At 46.4% G+C, this 25,593-nt stretch overlaps 3 protein-coding genes across 3 annotated transcripts; 2 read left to right on the top strand and 1 right to left on the bottom strand.

The window, feature by feature from the left end:
• Nucleotides 1-100: 100 nt before the first annotated feature.
• Nucleotides 101-1,052, top strand: PtA15_8A493 (uncharacterized protein; the record flags this gene model as incomplete). Its single annotated transcript, XM_053171929.1, has 5 exons — nucleotides 101-115; nucleotides 232-335; nucleotides 412-691; nucleotides 784-938; nucleotides 1,034-1,052. The coding sequence occupies 5 exons, from the start codon at nucleotides 101-103 to the stop codon at nucleotides 1,050-1,052; spliced, it is 573 nt and encodes a 190-aa protein (XP_053023144.1).
• Nucleotides 1,053-2,050: 998 nt separating this feature from the next.
• Nucleotides 2,051-3,399, top strand: PtA15_8A492 (uncharacterized protein; the record flags this gene model as incomplete). The annotated part of the gene is made up of 7 exons (XM_053171928.1): nucleotides 2,051-2,228; nucleotides 2,300-2,311; nucleotides 2,407-2,456; nucleotides 2,894-2,968; nucleotides 3,035-3,083; nucleotides 3,157-3,177; nucleotides 3,245-3,399. The coding sequence occupies 7 exons, from the start codon at nucleotides 2,051-2,053 to the stop codon at nucleotides 3,397-3,399; spliced, it is 540 nt and encodes a 179-aa protein (XP_053023143.1).
• A 21,059-nt stretch (nucleotides 3,400-24,458) lies between these two features.
• PtA15_8A491 (uncharacterized protein) lies at nucleotides 24,459-24,776 on the bottom strand (the record flags this gene model as incomplete). The annotated part of the gene is made up of 1 exon (XM_053171927.1): nucleotides 24,459-24,776. One exon carries the CDS (start codon nucleotides 24,774-24,776, stop codon nucleotides 24,459-24,461), a length of 318 nt encoding a protein of 105 aa, XP_053023142.1.
• Nucleotides 24,777-25,593: the final 817 nt, after the last annotated feature.

Raw genomic sequence — 25,593 nt, 5'->3', positions numbered from 1 at the left:
GGCTATCACTGGCAGCTCATTTCTCAAAAAAAATTGACGCCGGGCACCTTCAGACGCCTTCCTCTTGATTCACCGTTAGACGAAGCACTTTGCGAACACCATGCGTCAACTCAAGGTAAGCAGTTCTCATCACAGGGGAACTCGTCTGTACTTTCTTATTGATCAAAATATTCGATTGCTCGCCAACTGACAGCTGATCCTTGGATGTCTTGAAACTATCTGCGTATGTAGCATCACGAGAAAAAATTATTGAAAAAAGTAGATTTCCTGCAATGGAAGAACGATTCGACCTTACGTGAAGCCAAAGTCATGAGGAGGTATCATGTTCAGAGACGGTAAGGGCTCCTGCCAAAAACAATCTAAACTGAATCCGTCACTAATATAAGACTTTGTGGCTTGGGAATTAATTAGCGAGGACTATCATGCGTACAACTTACTGTGTGGAGAGATTCGGAAACTGTCGCATCGTCTATCACTTCTGCCCCCTCAAGACCCGTTTCGGACGCAGATGGAGTCCGCCTTACTCGACAAGCTCTACGACATCGGAATCCTGGATGGTTCAGGGCGAACGGAGGAAGCTCAAGGGGGCAAGATGAGCGATATCGAAACAAAGGTGACCGTCAGTGCTTTCTGTCGTCGTCGACTTGCGGTGGTTGCCTGTCGACTGAAGATGGCCGAGACGGTGAAAATGGTGTGTACATCCTCCTGACTGCCGTCCTATCCGTATCCCGTGCCTCACTGAAGATGATATCTTCCTCGCAATCTGTTGCGTCTACTACTTAGGCCGTACAGTATATTGAACAGGGTCATATCCGCGTTGGGCCTGATTTGATAACCGATCCTGCATTCCTTGTGACCAGGAATATGGAGGACTTTATCACCTGGGTCGATACGAGCAAGCTCAAGCGCCACATCCAAACTTACGCTGGTCAAGTCGAGTTCAGTACCATTTCCCCACCACCTCATAAGGCTTTTGATGTTTCGCTTGGGACCGCGTTGCTAACTTTTTTTTATCATTATTCACACTCAACAGCGATTTCGATTTGCTTTAGGTTCCGTACATAGTTATAGTTATACCTCTCTCACTTCTTCATCCCCCATGCAAATATCACAACTTTTGAGAATATAAATGCCTAATTCTACCCCGGCCGAGGCACCTTCATGAGTCTGAAACTCTTCAACCTGGACATCTTACTCTGGCCGAGCCCCTCTATTCATACCCTACTCACCTCTTGCATTTAACGTGTCATATTCCTGGTCTAGCAAGTTCATGTGTATATTTCCTTCTCATTTCTTATGTCTGTAAAGCTTCAAAGCCCAGTCTTCACTCCTGCGCATATCCAACAGATTTTGATGAGCAGAATCCAGTGGTGGAAAGCCTGTTTGAATCCAGGTCACAAGAAGTGGTGTGTTTGTGGAATGAATGGGATGGTCAAACTGCCCAGCCGTTAATGCTGCATAAACACAACATGCCACGAGACTGATTGCAGCCCTGGTCTCATGTCTGTCCCAATATCACGCAAAAGAAGACCTCTACCCCAGATGCACACCAACCTTTTGGTCGAGCTTCAATAGGGCTGTAGCAAGTGGACAAGCCAAGATGAGCAGCATCTCATGATCTAAATCCAGTTGACTTAAATCCATGTGGGTATGAGTGGGTACCTTCTTTCGCACTGCCGTTCCTCAACTTGATCCCGCCAACTTGATTCAAATGTCATAGCCCTAACTGCTACACAAACCCACTTTTTTGGAGTTGGCGCGTGCGGTGTGGCTGCTCCAATCCGATGCATGTAAGCATGTAGCCTTTTTCACAACGTCCTTTCCGGCCCGGAGACTCGGCGATTTAAATCAAGCGACCAATTATCCGGGTCTTTAGCAGTTTTGTCAGTTTCTGACACGCCCGAGGCTGCTATAAAGTCCCAGTCTCCTCCCCTCCCCCCGGTCTGCTCCCCCCAGCCCCTTCCGATCAGTTTATCTGATCATCCTCTTCTCCCTCTTGACCGTTCCCCCTTCTGATCTAAACGTCAACAGCTGCTCTCTATCCCATTGAATGTTCAGAGCTCTACTCAAGCCCTCATCCCGTGTCTTGAGTTCCATCCTCCATCCCCGCACCCTATCCAACATGTCATCTGCTCAGGCTGGTGGTAACAAGCTCTTCGTCGGCAACCTCGCCTGGTCGACCGACTCCGAAAGCTTGAGATCGGCATTCGGTCAATACGGTGAAGTTTGTGAGTTCAATTTGATTGCAGCCTTGGTTCTGTCTAGTGCTTGTTGACTGACTTGTATCTACCTCACCCAGTGGATGCCATCGGTTCGTCACAGATCATCTGTCGTCCCTCGAGCCACTCCGAGTTGAGCTCGCTGATACGCGTGGAACCTTACCCTTCTCTGTTTGCCCACCAACAGTCATGCAAGATCGTGAAACTGGCCGCAGCCGTGGTTTTGGGTTCATCACCGTGGGCTAGCTTCCTTTTCGCTCACTCCATCGATAACTCACCTTCAACAGGCCATCAACCACCCATTTTTTCATTCACCACACAACTTTTATTCAACATTCCCTCAACCATTACCACAATAAAACCCTTGCCAAAGGACAGCATTTTTCTGGTTGCCCTCACCTGTGGGTACTGAATCTCCGCCTCTTCTGGCCCGTGATCGTTTGTCCTCGCTGTATTCAAAGCTTGTGTGGTCGCGTTTCCGGAGGGGCAGGACGTGCGATGTTCAACCCGCTATGAACGTCATTAACCTCACTCTGACGGAATCTTACCAAATCTAGTTAATCATATGCCTCCCCCCGAGTCTCTCTTCACTTTCAAGCCTTCGTGCCGCAGCTAACACATGTATCAACTTGGTTACTCGTGTACTGATTTATACTTTCCATCCACAACCACAGTTTAAAGACCAGGCCAATGCCGACGCGGCTATCGAAGCCCTGAATGGCCAAGCAGTCGAGGGACGGGAAATTCGGGTACCTAATTAATCCTGTTCTATATTATCTGACAATTTGATTAATCTGAACCTTCGATCCCTTCAGGTCAACTATGCCAACACCCAAACTGGTGGTGGTGGTGGTGGACGACAAGGTATGTCAACTCTAGTTTGCCTCTTGGTTTGCCCCAGTTAAATAGCGATTGATCATATTTTCCTCGTTCTTAGGTGGCGGTGGTTACCGTGGAGGTGAGCGACGGATGATAGATGTATACTTTTCACTTGACTAGGGATTAATCCTGTTACGAATTCTCAGGAGGCGGCGGTGGCGGATACAACTCCGGTTACGGTGGGGGAGGTTACGGTGGTGACCAAGGCGGCCAAGGCGGCGGCTACGGTGGCAATAGCGGCCAACAATCATATGGTGGCGGCCAAGGTGGCGGTAAGTGTTGCAACGCTGGACAGCTTTAATCACCATTTTTGCTTATTGACATCAATCTTCTCAGGATATGGCGGCGGCGGTGGCGGTCAAGGCGGCTGGAGAGGCGGCCAGCAAGACAGCTATAACTCTCAAGGTGGCGGTGGCGGTGGTGGTGGTTGGTGATCCTCAAAAAACCTACCGAATGGGCCATAGAGCAAGGTCGTGCTCGGATTCGTTTTCCGCTGCTATTTAGTGTGATTAACAGACAACTCGGCACAATTATCTCCGCATAGCTTCCTGTACCATAGCTCAAAATTGGCGAGGCCATTCAGATCCAAATTCCGTATCCTTTCACTTTTTCCCTCCAGCCCGAAGGCTGTCTGAGCTATTTGTCCCCAGTTCTCTCTGACAGCAAAAAAAAAAAAAACTCGTTCTTGCTCCAAGTGTTACCATCCCCGCGCGAATCCCTCGATCGGAGGCGCGCAAGAGCTTATGGTGTTCAAAATTGCATATTGTCTTTTGAAAATAGCTTGGTCTCAAAAACTAGAGATGGCCCTGACGAACCCGTCGCGGGTACCTGCTATCCGCTGGCGGGTACCCGCCCATGGTTGGCGGGTACCCGCCAGCGTGTGCGTGTTCGGGTGCGGATGCTGGATTTCTGAGAGAAATCGAGCGGGTACCCGGGTATTCTAGCGGGTACCCGCTCTTGTTTGGGCAGGTGGCGGCTGCCACGACAACCGGAAGGACTGGGGAAGTCTTCCTTCCGGTCGAAGAGGTTCTGTAACCCCTTTGACCGGAAGGATTCCTTCCGGTCGAAGTGGTTCTGTAACCTCTTCGACTGGAAGGAAGGCCTTCCAGTTGAAGAGGTTACAAAACCTCTTCGACTGGAAAGGCCTTCCGGTTGAAGAGGTTACAAAACCACTTCGACCGGAAGGATTCCTTCCAGTCGAAGAGGTTAAACCTCACCTCTTCAACTAAACCTCTTTGACTGGAAGGAATCCTTCCGGTCAAAGGGGTTACAGAACCTCTTTGACTGGAAGGCCTTTCCAGTCGAAGAGGTTTTTTAACCTCTTCGAAGGCCCTCCAGTTGAAGAGGTTACAAAACCTCTTTGAGCGGAAGGATTCCTTCCAGTCAAGGAGGTTTTGCAACCTCTTCGACTGGAAGGAATATTCCTTCCGGTCGATTTTGAGGGGCAGGTACCCGCCGGTACCCGCGCGGGTACCTGCAGGTACCCGCTCTGACTGCCCCAGGCGGTGCGGGTGCGGGTGCGGGTCTTGAACTTTTGGCAAAAAAGCGTGCGGGTACCCGCATCCAAACAGGTACCCGGGTTCACAGGGGCCATCTCTATCAATGACAAAAACATGAAAATAAGGATTTTTAAATTAATTCATTATGGCATCAAAAACCCATGATGTCATCATCGGTTATATGATGATGACAGTACTGTCATGTCATTCAAAGTTCAAACCCGCCAGACCAAGCTCCATGCGTTGGCCATCCATGCCAAGCTTGATTCACGACTTCCATCCCATCCACAATTCAGCATTGACCTCTTCGCAAGGGCTAATCCACTGCAAATGGGATATCTTTCTGATGTGGAGCGCGCTTGCGCACGTGTTGCTGGTCTAGACGGCGCAGAAGCGGCTAATTCCACCATGAGTTCTTTCCTTTCAAGGTTGGTTGGGTTCATGTTCATGATGAACTAAACCTTGTTCCTTCCAGCCACCACAAAAGGCACATTGCAGCACGTCTTTCAAGCTCTATTGCCCAAAACCGGGCAAAGTAGGATGGAATACCGTCAAGACCAAGAAAGTTTTTGCTTTAACTTTCAATATAGGCTCACTGAGCCTTGTCGAATTTTGCAGCCTTGTTGCTACAGAGGCCGGCAAGATTGTGGATGGTGCCAATGAACTCATCAATAATGCAGTCCCCAAAGGAACTCTTTCCTGGAGTGGCAGGTATCAATGGCTTACAAGTCTACTCCATAGTTCTGTAAAAAGCTCAGCTACACGATCAACAATGAAGAGTTCTATTCTCACTGGATCAAAACAATGAAAGCAAATCTTCTGGATCACACCCATGCCGGCCTCCACGTAGAGATGGATAACCCAATAGCTGTTGCAAAAGAAGCTCAGATTGCTGTTGACATCAGAACCCACATGTTGACTGAGAGGGCTGCCCAGATCGCCGTTGTGGAACTCCTACTGTGCCAGGCGGTAGGCAGTGCTTGGAAGGGAAAGTGGTGATGAGCCTGCCTTCCTGTGAGGTCCTAGGATGAATGAGATCTGAGAAAAACCAGAGAAAGGCAGTTGAACAACAATGTCAGTGAGACTTGTTGGCGGGTTTGGGGGTTGAGGATCTGGAAAGGGATGTTGATGAGGATCTTGAGGGTTGATAAGGATCTGATGAGGTGATGAGGATAAGGATCTGAGAATCTTGATGGTGTATTTCGTTGATCAGAAGACTGCCATACCTCCCCATCATCTGAGTTTGAAGTTCGAACTCAGACTCCAGGAAGTGAACATGTCACAGACATGTTCATCACATCCCTAACTACAAACAAGCTCTGCACAACACAAACAAAACAAAACACACACAAAGAAAAGATCAACCACATACATAGAAAAATGAGGAGAGTAACATAAGAGAATTATGGGTGCAATGTATCAAAAAGAACAGAGAGAAAAATCAACAACAATCATCAATATCAATCATAACATCTTGAATCTTGAGCTTGAGATTTGAGATGGAGAATCTTGAAGTCTTGATCTTGATAACTGGTCACTTGAATCTTGAGTCTTCATCTGGATCTTGAACCATGGACCGTCTGTACCATTTTGCTCACCACACCGTGGGCTCTGCCTCTGCATTGGCAACTTCTGTTCCTGGGTCAAATCCAAAAGCCAGCGACTTGAATGCACTTGATGTGGTCATGAACCATATTCATGCAAAGCAACCACCCAACGTCAAATACATGTCAAAATGGCAGGTGTACATTGATCCAACAGACCCTTGACGGCTCATAACACCCAACTCTGGGCGCGTGAAATAGTAAGTTAACTTGGTCTTAACTTCTATTACACTGATGATACTGACTGACTCTGAATTGCCTGATTGTAGTTAAAAGAAGTCAATGGGGTTAAATATAATGCACCCCCAGCCTTGCTTTGATTTGAGAAGCTTTCAGCCTACAAGAAGAGGAAATTGTCGCATGTTGTCGTGGAGGAAACACACCCTGAACCCTATCACAACTCCACTGCCACCGAGGAATTGGACAACTCCTCGGTAGTAGAACCCAATGAAGATCTCATGGCGGAGTACCTTGAATTTGTCAAAATCAAGCCAAGTAAGAAAGAGGAAGTCCTTCAAATCCTCATTGAGAAGGATATCACCCATCCAAGCTTCTTGAAATCAGCTAGTATTACTCAAGACACTATGGCCTGTTGGGGCTTGTCTCCTGGCATTTTTGCCCAGTTAAGAGACAACACTAAGAAATTCAAGAAGCGCCGCGCTCCTCAATAGCGGGCATTTACAGATCTTGCTTTTCTTTCTGTATCATCTCATTTTTTTCTCATGTCCTTATTGTCTCGACAAACATCATAGATCTCATCCATCATCATTAGAACTAGATAGTTTCCCTTTTCATGTCTGTATCATCTCAACACCCCGCTCCACGGAGTATTTCTTTTTTTATTTTCCCTCTATCACCACGGGTACTTCTAAGGAACACCACGCTCCTCAATCCTCAATAGCAGAGAGTATCTCTTTTTTATTTTCCATCTATCACCACATGTACTTTTGAAGCACAAGGATTGCCAACAATGTAGCTATGAAATCACACTACTATTTGAATCAATTCAGACATGTTTGGGAGGGAAAATGAAAGGAAAGGGACTCAGAGATGTAAGAACACAGAATAGGGAAAAGGAAAGGTGCTCAGACATGTAAGGACTTGGAAAGGATGGGACTTGACTTGGATAGGGAAAAGGAAAGAGGCTCAGGCATTTAAGGACTCAGAATGGACGGACTGGAAGGCACTTGGAGGAATAAAACAGGACTTGGACATGTATTGGACTTGAAGGCACTTGGAAAGGACTTGGACTCGGACTTGAAGGCACTTGGAAAGGACTTGGACTCGTACTTGAAGGCACTCGGACGACTTGGACTCATACTTGAAGGCACTTGGACATGTATTGGACTTGGGATCAGACTTGAAGGCACTTGGATTGAATTGAAGGCACTTGGACATGTATTGGACTCAGACTCAGACTTGAAGGCACTTGGATTGAGCACTCGGAAAAGACTTGGACATATCGGACTTGAATTCATTGGGTTGGCACACAGTATCCGCATTGGCGGTATAATTTGTAGCACAACTCAGCTGTCATTGTTTCACCAGAAACTCGGCGGATCTCCCATTCTGGGTCGTCAGTGTGATTCAAGAGCTGTGAGGCCCTCAAGTGCTGCTTGATTGCCGCAAAACAGAGTTTGATAGGGTTCAACTCCGGGCAATAGGGCGGCAGGAAAAGAAGTCATACCCCGGCGGCATGGCAAAGCTCTCGGACACAATTGCCTCAATGGATCGCCGCGTTGTTGGCTACAAGGACCAAGTTCACATCTGGGTACCTATTCATTCAAGGGAGCTAAAAGGAAAGGGTTAGATCAGAAAGGATAGGGAGATGATAAGGAAAAAGACTCACCAAGTTAAATTCTAGGAAGTGTTCAAACTTCCAACCATTGAACGTCTTGGCTGTAGTGGTGAGGGCCACAAGTCCATCAATCAAGATGGCTGGGAGTAAGCTGAGGCAATCTGGGTTCTGGTTAACTATGAAACTTGCCGAGGGGGTTCCTTTTTAGGACCTCACATATGTTCGGAGGAGATCCTTGTCCGCAAAGGAGCTCTCATCTGAGCAGGATAAGAGACAAAAATGGTTTGTCAGCTGATACCAATAAAAAGAGGATCAATCAGCTTACCGGTGAAGACCAAGAATTCTGCAGGGTAGTACTCCATGCATTGAACATACACATACTTTGCTGCGAGGGACTTGCGGATATTCTTTGTGTCCGTTTTTTTCAACGTGACCAAGAGTTTCTCAACAAGAGTCCTGTGAACACCTGAGGTACTCAGGAGGACACCGGAAGAGTTGTACTCAGGAGGACACCGGTGTGGTAGACGGAAAAGTGGAAAAATAGAAAGTTTTTTCTATGCCACATAATTACTCATACTAGGCCTCAAGATACCATCAAACGGACCCCAGAAATGGATTCTACGGCCAATTTTACCCCTAGACACCACTGGAAGCGTCACTGGAGCCCCTCTGGAATGGAACCTACACGCCCTTGGACAATGGACACCCATCACACGTTCAGCATACCCAGTCACCAGCCTGTTGCAAGTCTCAAGTCAAGGATCACAGTATTATGCTTATACACATCACAGGATACAAGCATACATCTCCTCATCAGACTATAGTCATCACATAGTATCAAGTACTCTTCTATTTCCATATTATGATGTCATCCCGCACTGATCCTGCAGTTCAGGCGTCATTTATGCACCCCCTGCATCCACCTGTCAACTAATGCAGCCAACTGTCACTTTACGCAGCCTTCATGCAGCCCTACTGCATGCTTATGACATCATTTATGTACCCCTGACACATTATGACATCATTTGTATCTACTCCCACCAGCTAAAATCCCTCACACTGTTGTCCAGATCAGCTGAAACCCTAACCCACAAGCCCTGTGGGGCTCCACTTCTGTCTATATAAGGAGCTCTCTCCTCCCCAGTTGTCAGCTCCTCAGTTCATCACTCACCAATCACAGTCACCCCCAATATTCACCCTTACCAATTATAACCAACCCTTATATAAATCATCAGCTCTATACCTTGTCAATCACACAACTCATCTTGAGCCAACCTACCCTATCACTTGAATAAAACTTGCCAAGCATAGCTTGGTGGGTCTTGTTGACTGAAAGCATAGAAGGGCAGAGTTTGCACCTCCATCATCCCCTTCTCCATTCAGCAAAAGGGTTTCACAATCACTTTTGAGTCTTACAAGGGAGTCCCCAACGTGATAGGATAATCTTGTTCGATCGACAACGTATAACCAATTTCAATCAAAAATACCGAAACCTTGTCTGCGGATCTTGACTTTGTGCGGTTAAAGGAATCAAATTCATCACCAAATCTATCAAACTCAACGGCATATTCAGTTATTCTGTTGAATGACTAGTCAACTATTAGGAACCATCTAAGGAACCAATTACAAACCTCTGAAGAGAACGTATAACCACCGGACCTGAAAGGAGTCTTTTGAAGGAAGCAGCTTATTATATACTGGAAGACGGTTTGTCGTACCTAAGGATCCGGATAATTAGATACTGTTAGAAGAAAACTCTGGAGCCCACTCGAAGGAAGCAGCCAATTATATACTGAACAACGGTGTGTAGTACCTAAGGATTTGGATAATTGGATACTGTTTGAAGAACACTCCCAGCACGGTGAAGTTATTTATATCAAATATTGAAAGAATACCCCCAATTTGCCCTGGTAAAGAGACCAGAGACCAGATATTATTGTTTCTTTTTCAGAAGCACAGTAACAGGAAGCCAAGGATCAACATAATAGAAAACTAAGAATCAACAAGATGAACATGAATTTACCATTCAGCACACCGGATTTGGAAGATGTATTCGCTCCCTCTACCCCGTTTAGGAACAGACCATTGGCAGGACCCTCAGGATCGTTTTGGACTTCGGAATCCCAGAACCCTCCGCCGCCTCCACAAAAAGAAAAAGGGAAAGAACCAGAAAATAAATTCAGAGATCAAGCTGAAGAAGGGCTGTCCGACTCCGATGAAACTCCACAACACCAGAATATCCCTCCCAGACAAACGACACCACGACAACAGCCGTCAGGGTATGGAATTCATAACACTGAAAATGTCAGAGAACCAATGTATCAGCCTCAATTTCAACAAAAACAACATCAGTCTCAATCTCGACAAGAGCCTATGAGGCCACAACCACGGGTCCCGACTCCACCATTTCAGCCGGCGCACCCCTCCAAACCAATCATCATAAAAGATCCAGGGCTCTATTACGAAGGAAGCCAGTTTATGAAATTTCTGACCCGGTTCGAAAGAACAGCATACGCACACGGAGCTTCAGATCATGACAAAGTAGTCCAGATCTTACGATTCATACGGACGGAGGAATTAAAATGCCAACTCGAAGAAATGGACGGATACAATGATTACGACTGGGCAAAACTTCGAGCAGAAATGGTCACAGCTTGGGGAGATTTGGATAACACCGTCATGTATACTGTGGATGATCTAATCAAGGTGGCAAAAATTCAAGCAAAAGAAGGAATTTCAAGTCACCGGGAATACAAAGCGTACCTGGCAAAGTTTACCCCAATCCTCAAATATCTAGTAAAAAATGAACACATCAGTAAAGAAAGCGATGCCGGAATCCTATTTTTAAGTGCATTCTCAGCGGAAAGTCAACGAAGTATCAAGCGCACCCTAGTTAACAAGAATCAACTCCCAAGAGCCAAGGACGGAAGTAACAAGGCACCAAAATGGGAAGACTTAACTAAGGCTGCAGAAACCGAAGTTAGGGTAGATGAAGGCTATAATAGTTTCTCGCATTTCTCCGAATCAAACCAACTAATGCAGAAAGATCTGGATACCAAGAAAGGTGACGGAAGACGACGAGAACAAATGCTGAAAGAAACCCCAAACGACAAAGCTGTGGAACAAAAACTTAACGATTTGCATCAAGAATTGGCAGCTCTCAAGCAACAGATGAAGAGTGACCCACCATCAAGTTATAATAGACAAGGCCAGTCTGACAAACAGGAATTTGCCAGAGGAAACTCCCGACCCTCCACTCCACTGTACGAGACAATGGTTTGCTACTATTGCAAGCGGGAAGGCCACTCCACATCAAAATGTCCGGAATACTTGAAAGATGAAGAGCAAGGGCTGGTTAGACGAGCAGGAAAGGACTGGTTCCTACCAAATGGGCAGCACATACCCTGGGTGCCTTCTAGACCGATACGAACAGTGGTAGCCACAGAATCTGCAAGACCAGAGATGCAAGAATCAATCAGGAATCTGGCGAAATCCCGCCAAACTGGAAACGGTAACACTCCAGTAATGAAGGCTTCAGTACAAACCGTGGATTGGAACCCCCCGTCCTTAGGATCGGAAAATTTTATGAAAACTCACGCAGTCACTAGAGCAGAAGCTCAGAAAGGACGACGCGGAGTTAGGATCCAAGAACCGGAAAGAGACACCATGGATATTGATGAAGAAGAGGAAGACAATAACTTGCCAAAAGAAACGCCAAGGAAAGCACCTGGGAAAGTTTGGAGTCGAGAACAAGTACCAACTATCCTGAAAAAAGATTCACCGGAAGATACCCTTCTACAGGACTTGGATCACGTCAAAATTCCAACGACTTTTGCGCAGCTCACAGCAATGTCACCTTCATATACGGAGCGAGTCATTGAAAAGCTACAAGGACGACTGCCAGGGAAGAATACCACCACTTACATGGCAACAAAAGCCACAAAGGTAGCAGCAGCAATGGCCACTCCACCAGTAGAAGATCAATCAGATCCATGCTACTACAGTTGCGCCTTGGGATATGTAACAGCCGAAGTTGGGGGAGCTAAAGTCGATTTTATGGTTGATTCTGGGTCTATGGTAAATGTCATGCCCCAATCAGTAGCGGACGATCTGGATCTAGAGAGGATACAAGTCGACATACCCATGAAAGGAGTTGGCGGAGCCAGGTGCGACATCACGGGAGTAGCAGAAAACTGCCCAGTAAGAATTGGTCGATTTGCTGGACCTGCTCATCTCTTCATATCACCAAAAGCGCAAGACTGCATCCTGGGACGTCCCTTTCTTTTCGACTACGGCTGCACATTGGAGTACCATGATACCGGGGAGACACTCTCTTTCCAAGGAACCAAAGGAAGGCGGGTGTCAGTACCTCTAGCACGTATTGGTCAAGGGCGAGGTTGGGATAATCGAAAGGATCTCAGTACCAACGTTGTGAAGCCAGACATGGGCCAGAACCCCACTTCTACTATCAACGATGAGGAGCAAATGTTCAAAAAGAAGACAAATGATCATTTTTTATAAATACCGGCGTTCATCTAGGGAAAAACTCACTCCAGCTAGTCAAGCGGGTTATATCTCGAGCGCCGGGTTTCTTTGACTGGCTTAAAAAAATAATCCTCAAATCAATCAAAACTCTATCAAGTAAAACAAAAAAATATTTCTTTAAATTGATGCTAACAAACAAGAATATTCTGAACAGCTTTCTCACATTACTCAAAATGTTCAAGACAAAACTACGGGAAACTCGGGCGAATAAGCCTGCATCAGAAAAACTAAATCACCACACAATGGTTCTTGTCAAAACCACCACCATATCGTCAACAGTTTCTAAACCCAGTCCCACATACAAAGAAACAGAGGCACTACTCACAAAAGGGCTAGGCATAACGTTTCAGGATCAGTTATGTCAGAGCTGGAGGGAGGGACAGCTATGGTGTATGACTAAGTATAAACCTGTAGCAAAGAAAATCAGACCAATCAATCAACCAATTCCTCAAGCATTAAATCCTCCGCTTCAACGACCACCACTTTCACGGGATCCTTACAACACACCACTTACGCCAAACCCTCCGGACTTCAAGCCTACCGCGAGGATTACGGAAGAACGCCTGAAGGTAGTTAATTTTGGACCAGAAGGATGGCTATGGGAAGAAGAGTTGAAGCTCTTCAAGAATCTAATCCTTATTCGGGAAAAAGCCTTGGCATTCAGCCCGGAAGAACGAGGACTCTTGAAGCATACCTATGGGTTACCGTATATTATTCCCGTGGTGGATCACGTGCCTTGGCAGAAGAAACCAATTCCTATACCGGCTGCTGTAAAAGACAAATACGTAGAATTGGTCAGAGAACAAATTCGTACAAAACTTTACGAACAGTCTACCTCCAGTTACTCAAGCCCGGTCTTTTGCGTACTTAAGCACGACGGAAAATTAAGAATAGTCCATGATCTACAAGAAATGAACAAAGTCACAATTAAAGACGCAGGGCTGCCACCGGCAACAGAAGAATTTGTAGAATCATTTGCAGGACGTGCATGCTACGGATTAGGCGATATCATGGGAGGCTACAATGAGAGAGAATTGGCTCCGGAATCAAGGCCTTTAACCACCTTTGACACACCTTTGGGTAGATTCCAGCTCACAAGACTTCCCCAAGGTGCAACTAATTCAGTAGCCGTGTATCAAGCGCAAATGATGTGGATTCTTCAGGATGAGATACCAGAACACGTAGGCGTATTTATTGACGACGGCGGCATCAAGGGACCATGTTCAACATACGATGACGAAGTACTAGAGGAAAATCCAGGAATACGTCGTTTCATTTGGGAATATGCGCAAACGCTTGAAAGGGTTTTGTTTCGAATTGAAGAGGCTGGAATAACCATTTCCGGAAAAAAATTCGCCTGCTGTGTGCCTGCCTTGGATATTGTTGGTCACGTGGTCTGTAAGGAAGGAAGAAGGGTCTCAGTTCAGAAGAAGAACAAAATTACAACATGGCCCACCCCAAACAATCTTACCGAACTACGAGGATTCATGGGAATAGTAACTTATGTTAGAATCTTTGTGAAAAACTTATCAGAGATTGCGGCACCTCTCAGGAAGCTCACAAGAAAGGATACCAAGTGGTGCTGGGACAATGACTGTAACCACGCTTTTGAGCGGCTCAAGCAAATAATCGGAGAGGACATTACACTGAAGAAATTGGACTACTCGGAACACGGAGGACTTATCATTTTGGCTGTGGACTCCAGCTTCATTGCAGCAGGAGCAGTGCTCTCTCAACAGGAGCTTGAAACAGGGTTAAACCAACCAGTGTTATACGAATCAGTGGTATTTTCACCAGTGGAATCAAAATATTCTCAGCCAAAACTTGAACTCTGTGGCGTGGCAAGAATCCTCAAGAAACTACAAACACTTCTCTGGGGACAGCACTTCGAACTGCAAGTTGACGCTCAATCTTTGATCCAAATGATTAACGCCCCCTCGCTTCCAAATGCCCCTATGACCAGATGGGTATCATTCATCCATCTCTTCTCCTTCGACATGGTCCATAAACCTGGGAAAACATTCACAATGCCGGACGCGCTCTCAAGGAGACCAATAAGCAATGAGGAAGACGAGTTCTATAATGACGCAGAGGATTTTGACGAAGACGAACCAGTAATTAAAGCTTGCGCTCAGCTCCAATTCTTTTCGGCTGCATCCACCAAGCTCTTGGAATGGGAAGCGCCTGGATTTTGGACAGATCTTAAGGAATATTTAAGGACATTACGCAAACCCCACGCTATGGATGTGGACCAGTTTCAGAAACTCAAACGAAAATCAGCAAATTATTTCATTCAGGATGGGAGACTTATGCGAAGGCACTCACCCATGGCCCAACTAGTTATATCCAAAATTGCCTACCAAAGTAAACTTTTGAGAATGACTCACGAGGATCTTGGGCATCGAGGACTTGAGGAAACATACCAGCGACTAGTTTGCAGATTTTGGTGGCCAAGCCTGAAGAAAAAAGTGAAGTTATGGGTTCAGAGCTGTGCACCATGCCAGAAGCGGGACCCCTTAGTACCTTGGGAGATACGACATCCAACAGGAGAAAGCAGCTTATTTGGACGAGTAGCCTTGGACGTCTGCCACATCAAAGCCGGACAATACAAATACTTACTGGTGGCCAGAGACGACTTATCCGGATGGGTAGAAGCAGCCCCTTTGGTCAAATTAACAGCGGTCACTATTGGAAAATTTCTCTTGGAAGAATGGGTCTACCGTTATGGCGTAATCAAGACAGTCTCGGCAGATAATGGGCCTGAGTTCAAGAACAAGTTTATAAAAGCTGTGGAAAATATTGGAGCGGCTTTCAAACCACCCACTCCGTATTATCCGGAGGCTAACGGAATGATTGAAAGAGGACACCGACCAATCAAGGACACCTTAATCAAGATGTGTGGTGAATCTGGAGGAAAATGGAGAGAGTATCTTCCATTAGTACTCTTTGCTGATAGAATTTCAACCAAGCAAACGACTGGGTACTCACCCTACGAATTAGTCTTTGGCCAAAAGGCGGTTCTTCCAGTCGATTTAGAAATGGACACCTATCTGGGAATTGATTGGACTGAAATCAGCACAACAGCGGAACTCCTGGAAGCCAGAACTATGCAGCTGGAACGTCGAGAAGAGATCCTGGGAATAGCTCACGAGAAGTTAATGAAAACTAGGAATTCTTCGGTCAGATACTGGGATTGAAGGATGGCGGCTAGGCTCCGTAAACCTTTAAACCCAGGCGAATTAGTGCTTATTTATAATAAGAGTTTGGAAGACCAATGGGGCAAGCTTTTTGCCAATCGCTGGAATGGGCCTTTTCGAATCAAGCAACAGTTACCAAAGGGTTCTTACATTCTGGAGGAATTGGACGGGGTAGAACTGAAGAGGGCTTACGCAGCTTCACATATTAAACGGTTTTACCCACAAGGACGAAGCTTGGCCGATATCCAGCATGACGAGGATCCCGCTCAACCTGAATCGTCTGATGATGAAGAGGCAAACTCCAACAGGAACTCTGACAATAATGCATCCATTATTTCGAACTAAGTCTTTCTCCTGGACAAGAGACTAAACTGTTCAATGATAAACACTGGTCATTTTTTTAAGTTGGGGGAGGAACTCACATTCTTTTTCAAAAAAAAAAAAAAAAAAAAAAAGAGACCACATCACCTGATCAAACAGACAAATAGAACAACTTACTCATTCAATTGACCTCACTCACTTCAAACAAACACTCTTTTCTTTCTCTCCTCTTTTCTTTTTTTTTCTCTCTCTCTCAATAGGAAGGTTGGGGACAACCTGAAGTTGGGGGAGGGGGGACTGATGGATTAATTCTCTGTTAAAGGATAAACAAAAGATAACATCATAGTAAAATAAAATAGAATAACTAATCATTTCAGGGGTTACATTTTTTTGGGGGGTTTTCTAAAGTATATGTCGATTTTTTTTTTTTTTTGGCTTTCTTGTGGAAATTTTGCCCCAGGAGTCACGAAATGGGGGAGGATGTGGTCATTATTCCTGTGTTTGTAGGAGGAAAATTCAAACTTTTATGTGTACTCACAAAACACCTCAAGATACAGCCAAATGGAAAGCAGAAATGGAACCTAGGACCAAAATAACCCCTAGTCACCCACTGAAACCACCCTCATATCTCTACCGGATCAGAAGATACGCAAATCACCCCTTTCACGCACCAGTCCGAGTGGGTTCACACACAGACTCAACTCTTGGCTACCATACTTGGCATAATGCATACGGCACATGAATTAATTTTCTTCCTTCCTTTTATCAGTCCTCACCTCCTATTTTCTCTTTGCATATGTTTGTTTCTCATTTGCATACCTATGGTCTTGGAAAATCCTTGTATGAATATATATGATCCTGTTTGCATATCAAAGGGACGCATTGTAGATAGACTAGCTAAATTCCCTCAGTTTTACTTTCTCACCAGCCAAATTCCCTCAAAGCTGCTCCCCTGGAGCTAAATTCCCTCATCATTGTCTATATAAGGAGGCCTCTGCCTGCCAGTTGTTTTCTCCTCATCCCATCAGGGGACATTCCCCCTCAGATCCTCATGCCATCCGGCAGTATATATTCCCTACTCACTTATCACCACTCATATTATCATCAATCCATATCACAGTTATCAGTTCATATCACCACTCAGTTTTCACATACCTTTCACACTCTATTTGAAATTTATATCACCACTCAGTCACACACCTTTCACCAGTAACCAGTCCTCGGTTCCACTCCTGGTTGAGCTTAGCTCCCTCTCATCCTCATCACTCCTCACTTTCTGAACTTATATACCCCCAGGCCAAGGACCTAGGTTCAAGCCTCACTCAAGACATCAAGTCACCGTCACCTATCTCATACATCAGTAGCTCCATCAACCTCAGACATCGACAACAATCCTCTTATATATCTCATCTTTGAACATATCCTATCACAAAATAAATTGCCAAGCTTACCTTGGTGGTCTTGTTTTCTGATATACAGAAAGGCAGAGCTTGCACCTCATTCATACCTTTCGCCATTCAGCAAAAGGGTCACACGACACCTTTTGAGTCTTACAGCGGCGGAGCTGGACTTGACTTACGCAGGCCGGCGCGGACTGGCTGGTAGCTGCAGTAACCGGGGGAAGCCGTTACAGCCAAATTGAACTACGTCTGTGGCTTCCTTGCCACTGTCTAGCCTTCAATGCCAGGATCCCACACAGACGTAGTTCAATTTGGCTGTAACGGCTTCCCCCGGTTACTGCAGCTACCAGCCAGTCCGCGCCGGCCTGCGTAAGTCAAGTCCAGCTCCGCCGCTGTAAGACTCAAAAGGTGTCGTGTGACCCTTTTGCTGAATGGCGAAAGGTATGGATGAGGTGCAAGCTCTGCCTTTCTGTATATCAGAAAACAAGACCACCAAGGTAAGCTTGGCAATTTATTTTGTGATAGGATATGTTCAAAGATGAGATATATAAGAGGATTGTTGTCGATGTCTGAGGTTGATGGAGCTACTGATGTATGAGATAGGTGACGGTGACTTGATGTCTTGAGTGAGGCTTGAACCTAGGTCCTTGGCCTGGGGGTATATAAGTTCAGAAAGTGAGGAGTGATGAGGATGAGAGGGAGCTAAGCTCAACCAGGAGTGGAACCGAGGACTGGTTACTGGTGAAAGGTGTGTGACTGAGTGGTGATATAAATTTCAAATAGAGTGTGAAAGGTATGTGAAAACTGAGTGGTGATATGAACTGATAACTGTGATATGGATTGATGATAATATGAGTGGTGATAAGTGAGTAGGGAATATATACTGCCGGATGGCATGAGGATCTGAGGGGGAATGTCCCCTGATGGGATGAGGAGAAAACAACTGGCAGGCAGAGGCCTCCTTATATAGACAATGATGAGGGAATTTAGCTCCAGGGGAGCAGCTTTGAGGGAATTTGGCTGGTGAGAAAGTAAAACTGAGGGAATTTAGCTAGTCTATCTACAATGCGTCCCTTTGATATGCAAACAGGATCATATATATTCATACAAGGATTTTCCAAGACCATAGGTATGCAAATGAGAAACAAACATATGCAAAGAGAAAATAGGAGGTGAGGACTGATAAAAGGAAGGAAGAAAATTAATTCATGTGCCGTATGCATTATGCCAAGTATGGTAGCCAAGAGTTGAGTCTGTGTGTGAACCCACTCGGACTGGTGCGTGAAAGGGGTGATTTGCGTATCTTCTGATCCGGTAGAGATATGAGGGTGGTTTCAGTGGGTGACTAGGGGTTATTTTGGTCCTAGGTTCCATTTCTGTTTTCCATTTGGCTGTATCTTGAGGTGTTTTGTGAGTACACATAAAAGTTTGAATTTTCCTCCTACAAACACAGGAATAATGACCACATCCTCCCCCAACTTATTGACTGTCCCCAGAGAAAAAGGACAGGTAATCTAAAGAACAAAGGAGAAAACACGTTAGGATCACAAACTAGACCGTAAGGAGAAAGAAAAGATCAACTTACAGGATCAGTCATCTTGAAGGTCCGGTCGAATTGCAGATCAATATTCATCCGCCATGGCTCTGAAAAGGAAGAGGCGTTGGATCCGCTCGTCGTTGCTGGAAGGTCGACAGCGGCGGCAGAACCTCACAAAGAGAGAGGCAAAGGTTTGGTAGAGACAATGGTAGGCCGCTGAATTGATTGGATCAGCGTCCGGGTCCTCCGGAGCATCTTGATCAAGGAGAAGAGCGATTTGCGACTCTTTTAAAAATGGATAGTCGGCAAGACGATACTCACCAGGGACGTCAGGCGATGGAACTCGATGAGAATCGGTCATGCTGACGTCCCCATCAGAGTCAGTAACCTCGTCCGCGTGAAGGTCGGGGGTAGTAGCCCGGGAGGCCTCAGGGATTGGGTTCCAGGTGCGAGACTGGACAACGCCGGCAGGAACCTGAAACAAGTCAATACCTTAACCCAAGGAAACACAAGGTGGACGAAATTTAGCTTACCCCGGATCCCCAACCCTCAAAGCGGCTGGCACCTCCTGTAGAGGACGTTGCTGATTCGGTCATCGCCTTCTGCGAAGATTCGTCGGATCCAGAGGTCTCAGGAACTCTATAAGTGCCGGTAAGGGCCTCGGTACCCAACATCTCACAGTCCGAGGTCGGTGACGTGAGGTTACTGGGGCATGGAGCCGGAGGGAGAACCCAGCTCTCATCTAAGAAGACCCGGTTAGAGGACAAAAACTACCAAGAATGAATCAGTCTTGGGTTCGTTAAACACAAGAGGACAAAAAGAGAGTACTTACGTCACGATCCGAGTCGGTCGCCGGTGGGAAAACAGGCGACCCAGGCAAAGGACCCGGGTTGGGGGTCTGGTGCCGAAATACTGGTGAAGTCAGTGGATTGCCGGCGGCTTCAGGAGTCGGGGCGGTCTGAAAGCAAGGGTGCAACCCCACGAATCCCGGGGGAACCCGAGACGGAGACGGGGTCCTAAAAGCCGATCCCGGACGAGTTGGCGAAACAAGCTGAGGGCAGGAGAATCGATCAGATCCCTGAGGCGAGAACAGTCGGAGCGGATCAGAACTTACAAAGGGGTCCTCGGATTGGGAATGCAAGCCTGGGGGAATTCGAGGAGGAGACGGAGTCCTCACTGCTGAATTTGGGCGAACCGGTTCCGTAAACTGTAACTGGACCGGATCAGCGGCCTGGGGAGGATGAAAGATCCGGTCGGATACTTACCAAAGCTACTCTAGCCGCCGCGGCCGGATCAACCACGAATGGGCGGGCTCCGGGTTCCCGAGCGGCCCGGTTTCTAGTGCCGTTGGGCCTGTTAAACGCGTCCAGGCAAGCCTGGGTCCACTGGATCCAGGTTGGCGTGATGGTCTCAGCGTGATAAAGTGGCCCATCCAAAATCAGGATGGGGTTATGAACGGAAGACCCCGGCTAATACAAGCAACACAAGTTAACGGAAGAGTAGAAAGAGCTGCGCTACGATATAAACCCCTACTTACACGCTCTAAAGCGCCAGCGGAGGCCCCGCGATTTCTTAAAGGATAAGGGGTAGGGGGAAATTAGGGTCTATAGTATGGACAATGGGACATAATGGTAATCAGTTAATAAAAGCTGGTCTATAGTAGAAGTAGACGAGGTGAAGAAACGACGAAGTGGATGATGAACAGAGAAGGGGGAGAGGGGCTCGCTTTTTATACTCACCTCGAATCCTGTGAGGGGCCTCTGGCACTTGAAAGAAGGACCATAGTACTTTTGCCCCATGCGCGGGCTCTGAACAGAAGCCAGGACCCGGCCGCAACTAGAGGAGGTATCGTTTGACTTGACCGATTACTGATCCCAGATAAAGTCGAGTAGAACGGAGTGCGGGGCCATCTCTCTTGCCGGGACTTTAGGTGTACGGACCCACGGCTGAGCATCATCAGCTGGCCGGCCACCTAAACAACCGGCGATAAGTGGCATCTCAGTAATTTCCATGTTGCTGCCGACGACCACATACTTTTACGAACTGGGAAGTACATACCGGGTCGGCGAACAGATCTCCAACCAAAAGCCGCGTAGACCTGTCAAAATCAATGGTGGTGCGAGTAGTAGCGGCAATCAATCTGAAAGTTACATAATTACCTCGACCAACACCATAACGGCTTGACTATCAAGAGAGGACGAAAGAAACTCACCTGGAAAAGGGACCCTGCTCAACAGCAGGGTTTAGGCTGGCTGTGTGGGGGTGACTGGGTCAAGACCTTGAGGATACCTGGGGTTCGACTATCGGCGGCTGCGATGACGTATCGGAAGGGTCCGGAAGATCGGCGAAGTCGCTGGCAGGGGTCGAGGTGCAGACATATCAATACCCCCCCCCCCCCCCCGATGGGGTAAGGTCGATATACATATATTTACATACATATACCCCGTGGCGAGGTAGGGGTATAGATACTCGAGACCCGAACGCGGGGCTGGAAATTCGCAGCACCGCAGTCCTCTTGTCGGATTACGCGTAATCCGACAAGACAACTGCGGCGCATCGGACGACCCCGCGGGATCAGGAATAGCTGCTGGGCGGGTACAACCAACACTAAGTACCCGGGCCCAAAGCCCGATCAGTCAACCATCAAAAGCAGGTGCGAGTCCCCGATCACTACTCGGCACCCGAGGCCCCCGGCTTCGACAGCGCGCACCCTAAGGCGCTGGAGCAACAGCTGCGGCCGCCACCATAGCACAAGCAGCACCACTGCTCAACTGCGCACCTGCGGACTGCGGACTGCGGACTGCACGCAGCACTTTGACTCCCAGAACTGACAAAAATTTCCCGTCAAGAAAAATCCCAAAATTGACAAAAATCAAAATTTTGGCCAATTTTCACCCTGCGGACCCTCTCATGCCGCATTGCCCAAGAGAAGTAAAAATAACCCAGCCTCCAAGGATTCAGCTAATCCTCATGTAAAGTTCCCACGTCACAGGGTCAACAGTTGGAGAAATAGCACTTTTCACGTCAAAATTGTCTGGGGACAGACAATAAGTTGGGGGAGGATGTGGTAGACGGAAAAGTGGAAAAATAGAAAGTTTTTTCTATGCCACATAATTACTCATACTAGGCCTCAAGATACCATCAAACGGACCCCAGAAATGGATTCTACGGCCAATTTTACCCCTAGACACCACTGGAAGCGTCACTGGAGCCCCTCTGGAATGGAACCTACACGCCCTTGGACAATGGACACCCATCACACGTTCAGCATACCCAGTCACCAGCCTGTCACAAGTCTCAAGTCAAGGATCACAGTATTATGCTTATACACATCACAGGATACAAGCATACATCTCCTCATCAGACTATAGTCATCACATAGTATCAAGTACTCTTCTATTTCCATATTATGATGTCATCCCGCACTGATCCTGCAGTTCAGGCGTCATTTATGCACCCCCTGCATCCACCTGTCAACTAATGCAGCCAACTGTCACTTTACGCAGCCTTCATGCAGCCCTACTGCATGCTTATGACATCATTTATGTACCCCTGACACATTATGACATCATTTGTATCTACTCCCACCAGCTAAAATCCCTCACACTGTTGTCCAGATCAGCTGAAACCCTAACCCACAAGCCCTGTGGGGCTCCACTTCTGTCTATATAAGGAGCTCTCTCCTCCCCAGTTGTCAGCTCCTCAGTTCATCACTCACCAATCACAGTCACCCCCAATATTCACCCTTACCAATTATAACCAACCCTTATATAAATCATCAGCTCTATACCTTGTCAATCAAACAACTCATCTTGAGCCAACCTACCGTATCACTTGAATAAAACTTGCCAAGCATAGCTTGGTGGGTCTTGTTGACTGACAGCATAGAAGGGCAGAGTTTGCACCTCCATCATCCCCTTCTCCATTCAGCAAAAGGGTTTCACAATCACTTTTGAGTCTTACACCGGAAGAGTTGTACTCAGGAGGACACCGGAAGAGTTGTACAATTTCTCTCCGATTTTGTCCAGGAAAAGGCCGGGCTTGGAGGGTACAAGCTCTATCATGAAGTTACACTCATTTCCAGTGAGACTGGAAGGTCGTCCACGGGCCTTGTAGCCATTGGGGTCCTTGATGACGCAGCGGGTTTTGTCAACGAGGTGCTTCCATTGGTGGAATGACTGGGGTGAAAATTGTACACCCAAAAATTGCTTGATAGACGCTATTGAGAGGCTTTGGTTTGCCATTTGGATGATCATGACTTTGGTTGCAGCGGAGTGGGGGTGATAAGCCATCAAGAGATGATGGTGGGTTTGGCGAGGTTGGTGTTGGTGGGTTTGACAAGGTTGGTGTTGGTGGGTTTGGCAATATGGTGCTCGGGTCAGTGGTCATCATATCATATGACCGCTGTGTTGGTCCAAAACCGGGTCAGAAACAGCAGAATTAAAGCTGTCCCGATTCATATGAAGGGGAAAATGAGTAATGAAGTTATGTAAGATCTTCAGTCCTATGTAGCTATGATACTAATGAATGATGTATGTAATAATGCTAAGGATATGTATCAAGCAAATACCTGCCAAAAATATACATGCCAATAACTTCTGATCCATTTGGAAATCCTAGGTGAAATGAGTGGGTGACTAGGGGTAAAATGGGGTGTAGAATCTGAATATAAAATAATAATGAAGTATTTATGAAGGGTTTATGAGATATAGAAGTGGTGGTATGAACAGGAACAGGGTTACCACAGCGGTCCCTAAAATATATTACATACATCATTCATTAGTATCATAGCTACATAGGACTGCAGATCTTACATAACTTCATTACTCATTTTTGCCTTCATATGAATCAACAGAATTGCTTGGGTCATCCATTCCGTCAATGCTGATTCAACTTTTGGATGGCAAAGTTGTTGGAATTTTTTTTTGAGGCTTGACTGCTTTGACGGTTATTTTCTCGGATCGTATCTTCAGCTTTGAGCCACTTTGATAATAGTGGCTGTTTGATCCTCAGGTGAGGATAGACTTGAGAAAAGTGAGCGGCCGTTTTTGACTGATTTTGACCATTCTTATGGTACCGATCCAAGATTTCAACCTTCTCCGAATACGACGCGTTGCTGATCTTTGACAAAGATTCTGCTGGTGTCAATTTCGCAGCGTCTGCTTTTCTTTTGTTTGTTGATTTCGCGTCCAGTTTTTTACTTCTTTGGTCTTGGTCGTCTTGCTAGGATTTTTTGTTTTGCTTGTGTTGGTGTTGCTTTTTGTCTTGCTAGGGCTTTTCTTTTTGCTCGCCTTGCTGTTGTGGCTCTTTGTTGCATTGGAGTTTTGCTTATTTGCCAAGGGTTTCTTCTGCTCTGGTACTTTATTTGTTTTGGTAAAGCCAAAATCAACAACTTCTTGCAAATTCTTCATATTGGCTAGGCTGAGTTGGAATGTAGACTTTTCTGGGAGTTTTGTGATTCACGTCATTAGCAACTTGGTGTCAACAAGATTACCCTGGCCATCAAGCCACTCCTCTTCATCTTCTTTGAGCTGCTGACCTTGATTCAAGCGGGATATGAGTTTATTTTGACGATCTTTGAAGCTCTTTTTCATCGCGCTATAGTATTCCTCAAGGTGGTGCATCTCAATATCTTCAACTTCTCTAGTTGCATTGTCTATTTTGGGTCTTTGAGGATCAGGATGGATAAAAATAGTGTTTGCGCTCACAGTGAGATGGACTGGCTGGCTTGATTTGAAAGTCTGAAGGAAGTTGATGTTGATTTGTTGAGGAGTCATTGCTTCTTGATTGAAGGGTAGAGGGTTTTTTTTGTGGTAGTTTTATGTGGTTTCGAAGGTGGGGTTCCCCAGTATCCTTATGCAGTATTACAGTATGCGGTATGTACTCAATTTTGGCGCGCACCAACCTGCGGAGAAGCCACCGGCTATGCAGTTTGACAGTTTATGCACATAGACAGGTATGCGGTTTTGCGGTTTTGACTGTAATTGATTTGCAAGGTCCACCGGCGGAGGAGTTCAATGCTCAAGTTGTTTTCCTTCCTTTTCTTTGTGTTGTTGCGATGTCTGTGCGCTTGTCACACGTGAGGGGAGAATGAAACCTTCTGTGACATGCTCCGCCTGGATTCCAAGTGCATTTCTACACTTGGAGGATGGGTTGGCATGGGAATTTTTTCATCAAGGAAAGAACCATCAAAGTTTTGATCTATCTTCATTTTTTGAGTATTGCAGAGTCTGCTCCACCATTGTCTTTTTGTTTTCCAGACCTCTACAAACCAACCAACACCAATGCCAGGCTTCCAAACTTGGTGTATCTCTTGAAATCAAACCCAACCCAACCCAACCAGCTATCACTTTTGATTTCCTTTTTGTGCATTATCCGGAACTCCACGGAGGGCAGCCTAAACAGCACCTTTCTTCCCCTGTCTCAACTGCCTCCGCCTGACAGACGGAGTACCATACCAGACCAACACCTGGGTTACAGCCTTAGCCTAACAATCACACCTGAGACAAAGTGAGCTGGTTGATGGAGTGGACAAGAAGCGGCCAATGTGAGTGGCAACTCCTCACTTTTCAAGCCAACCTGTAAACTAACGAC

The sequence above is a fragment of the Puccinia triticina genome, chromosome 8A (genome assembly GCF_026914185.1).
Source record: "Puccinia triticina chromosome 8A, complete sequence".
Taxonomy (NCBI): domain Eukaryota; kingdom Fungi; phylum Basidiomycota; class Pucciniomycetes; order Pucciniales; family Pucciniaceae; genus Puccinia; species Puccinia triticina.
The sequence above is the reverse complement of the archived record's forward strand: the minus strand, read 5'-3'. Positions and strand labels throughout refer to the sequence as shown.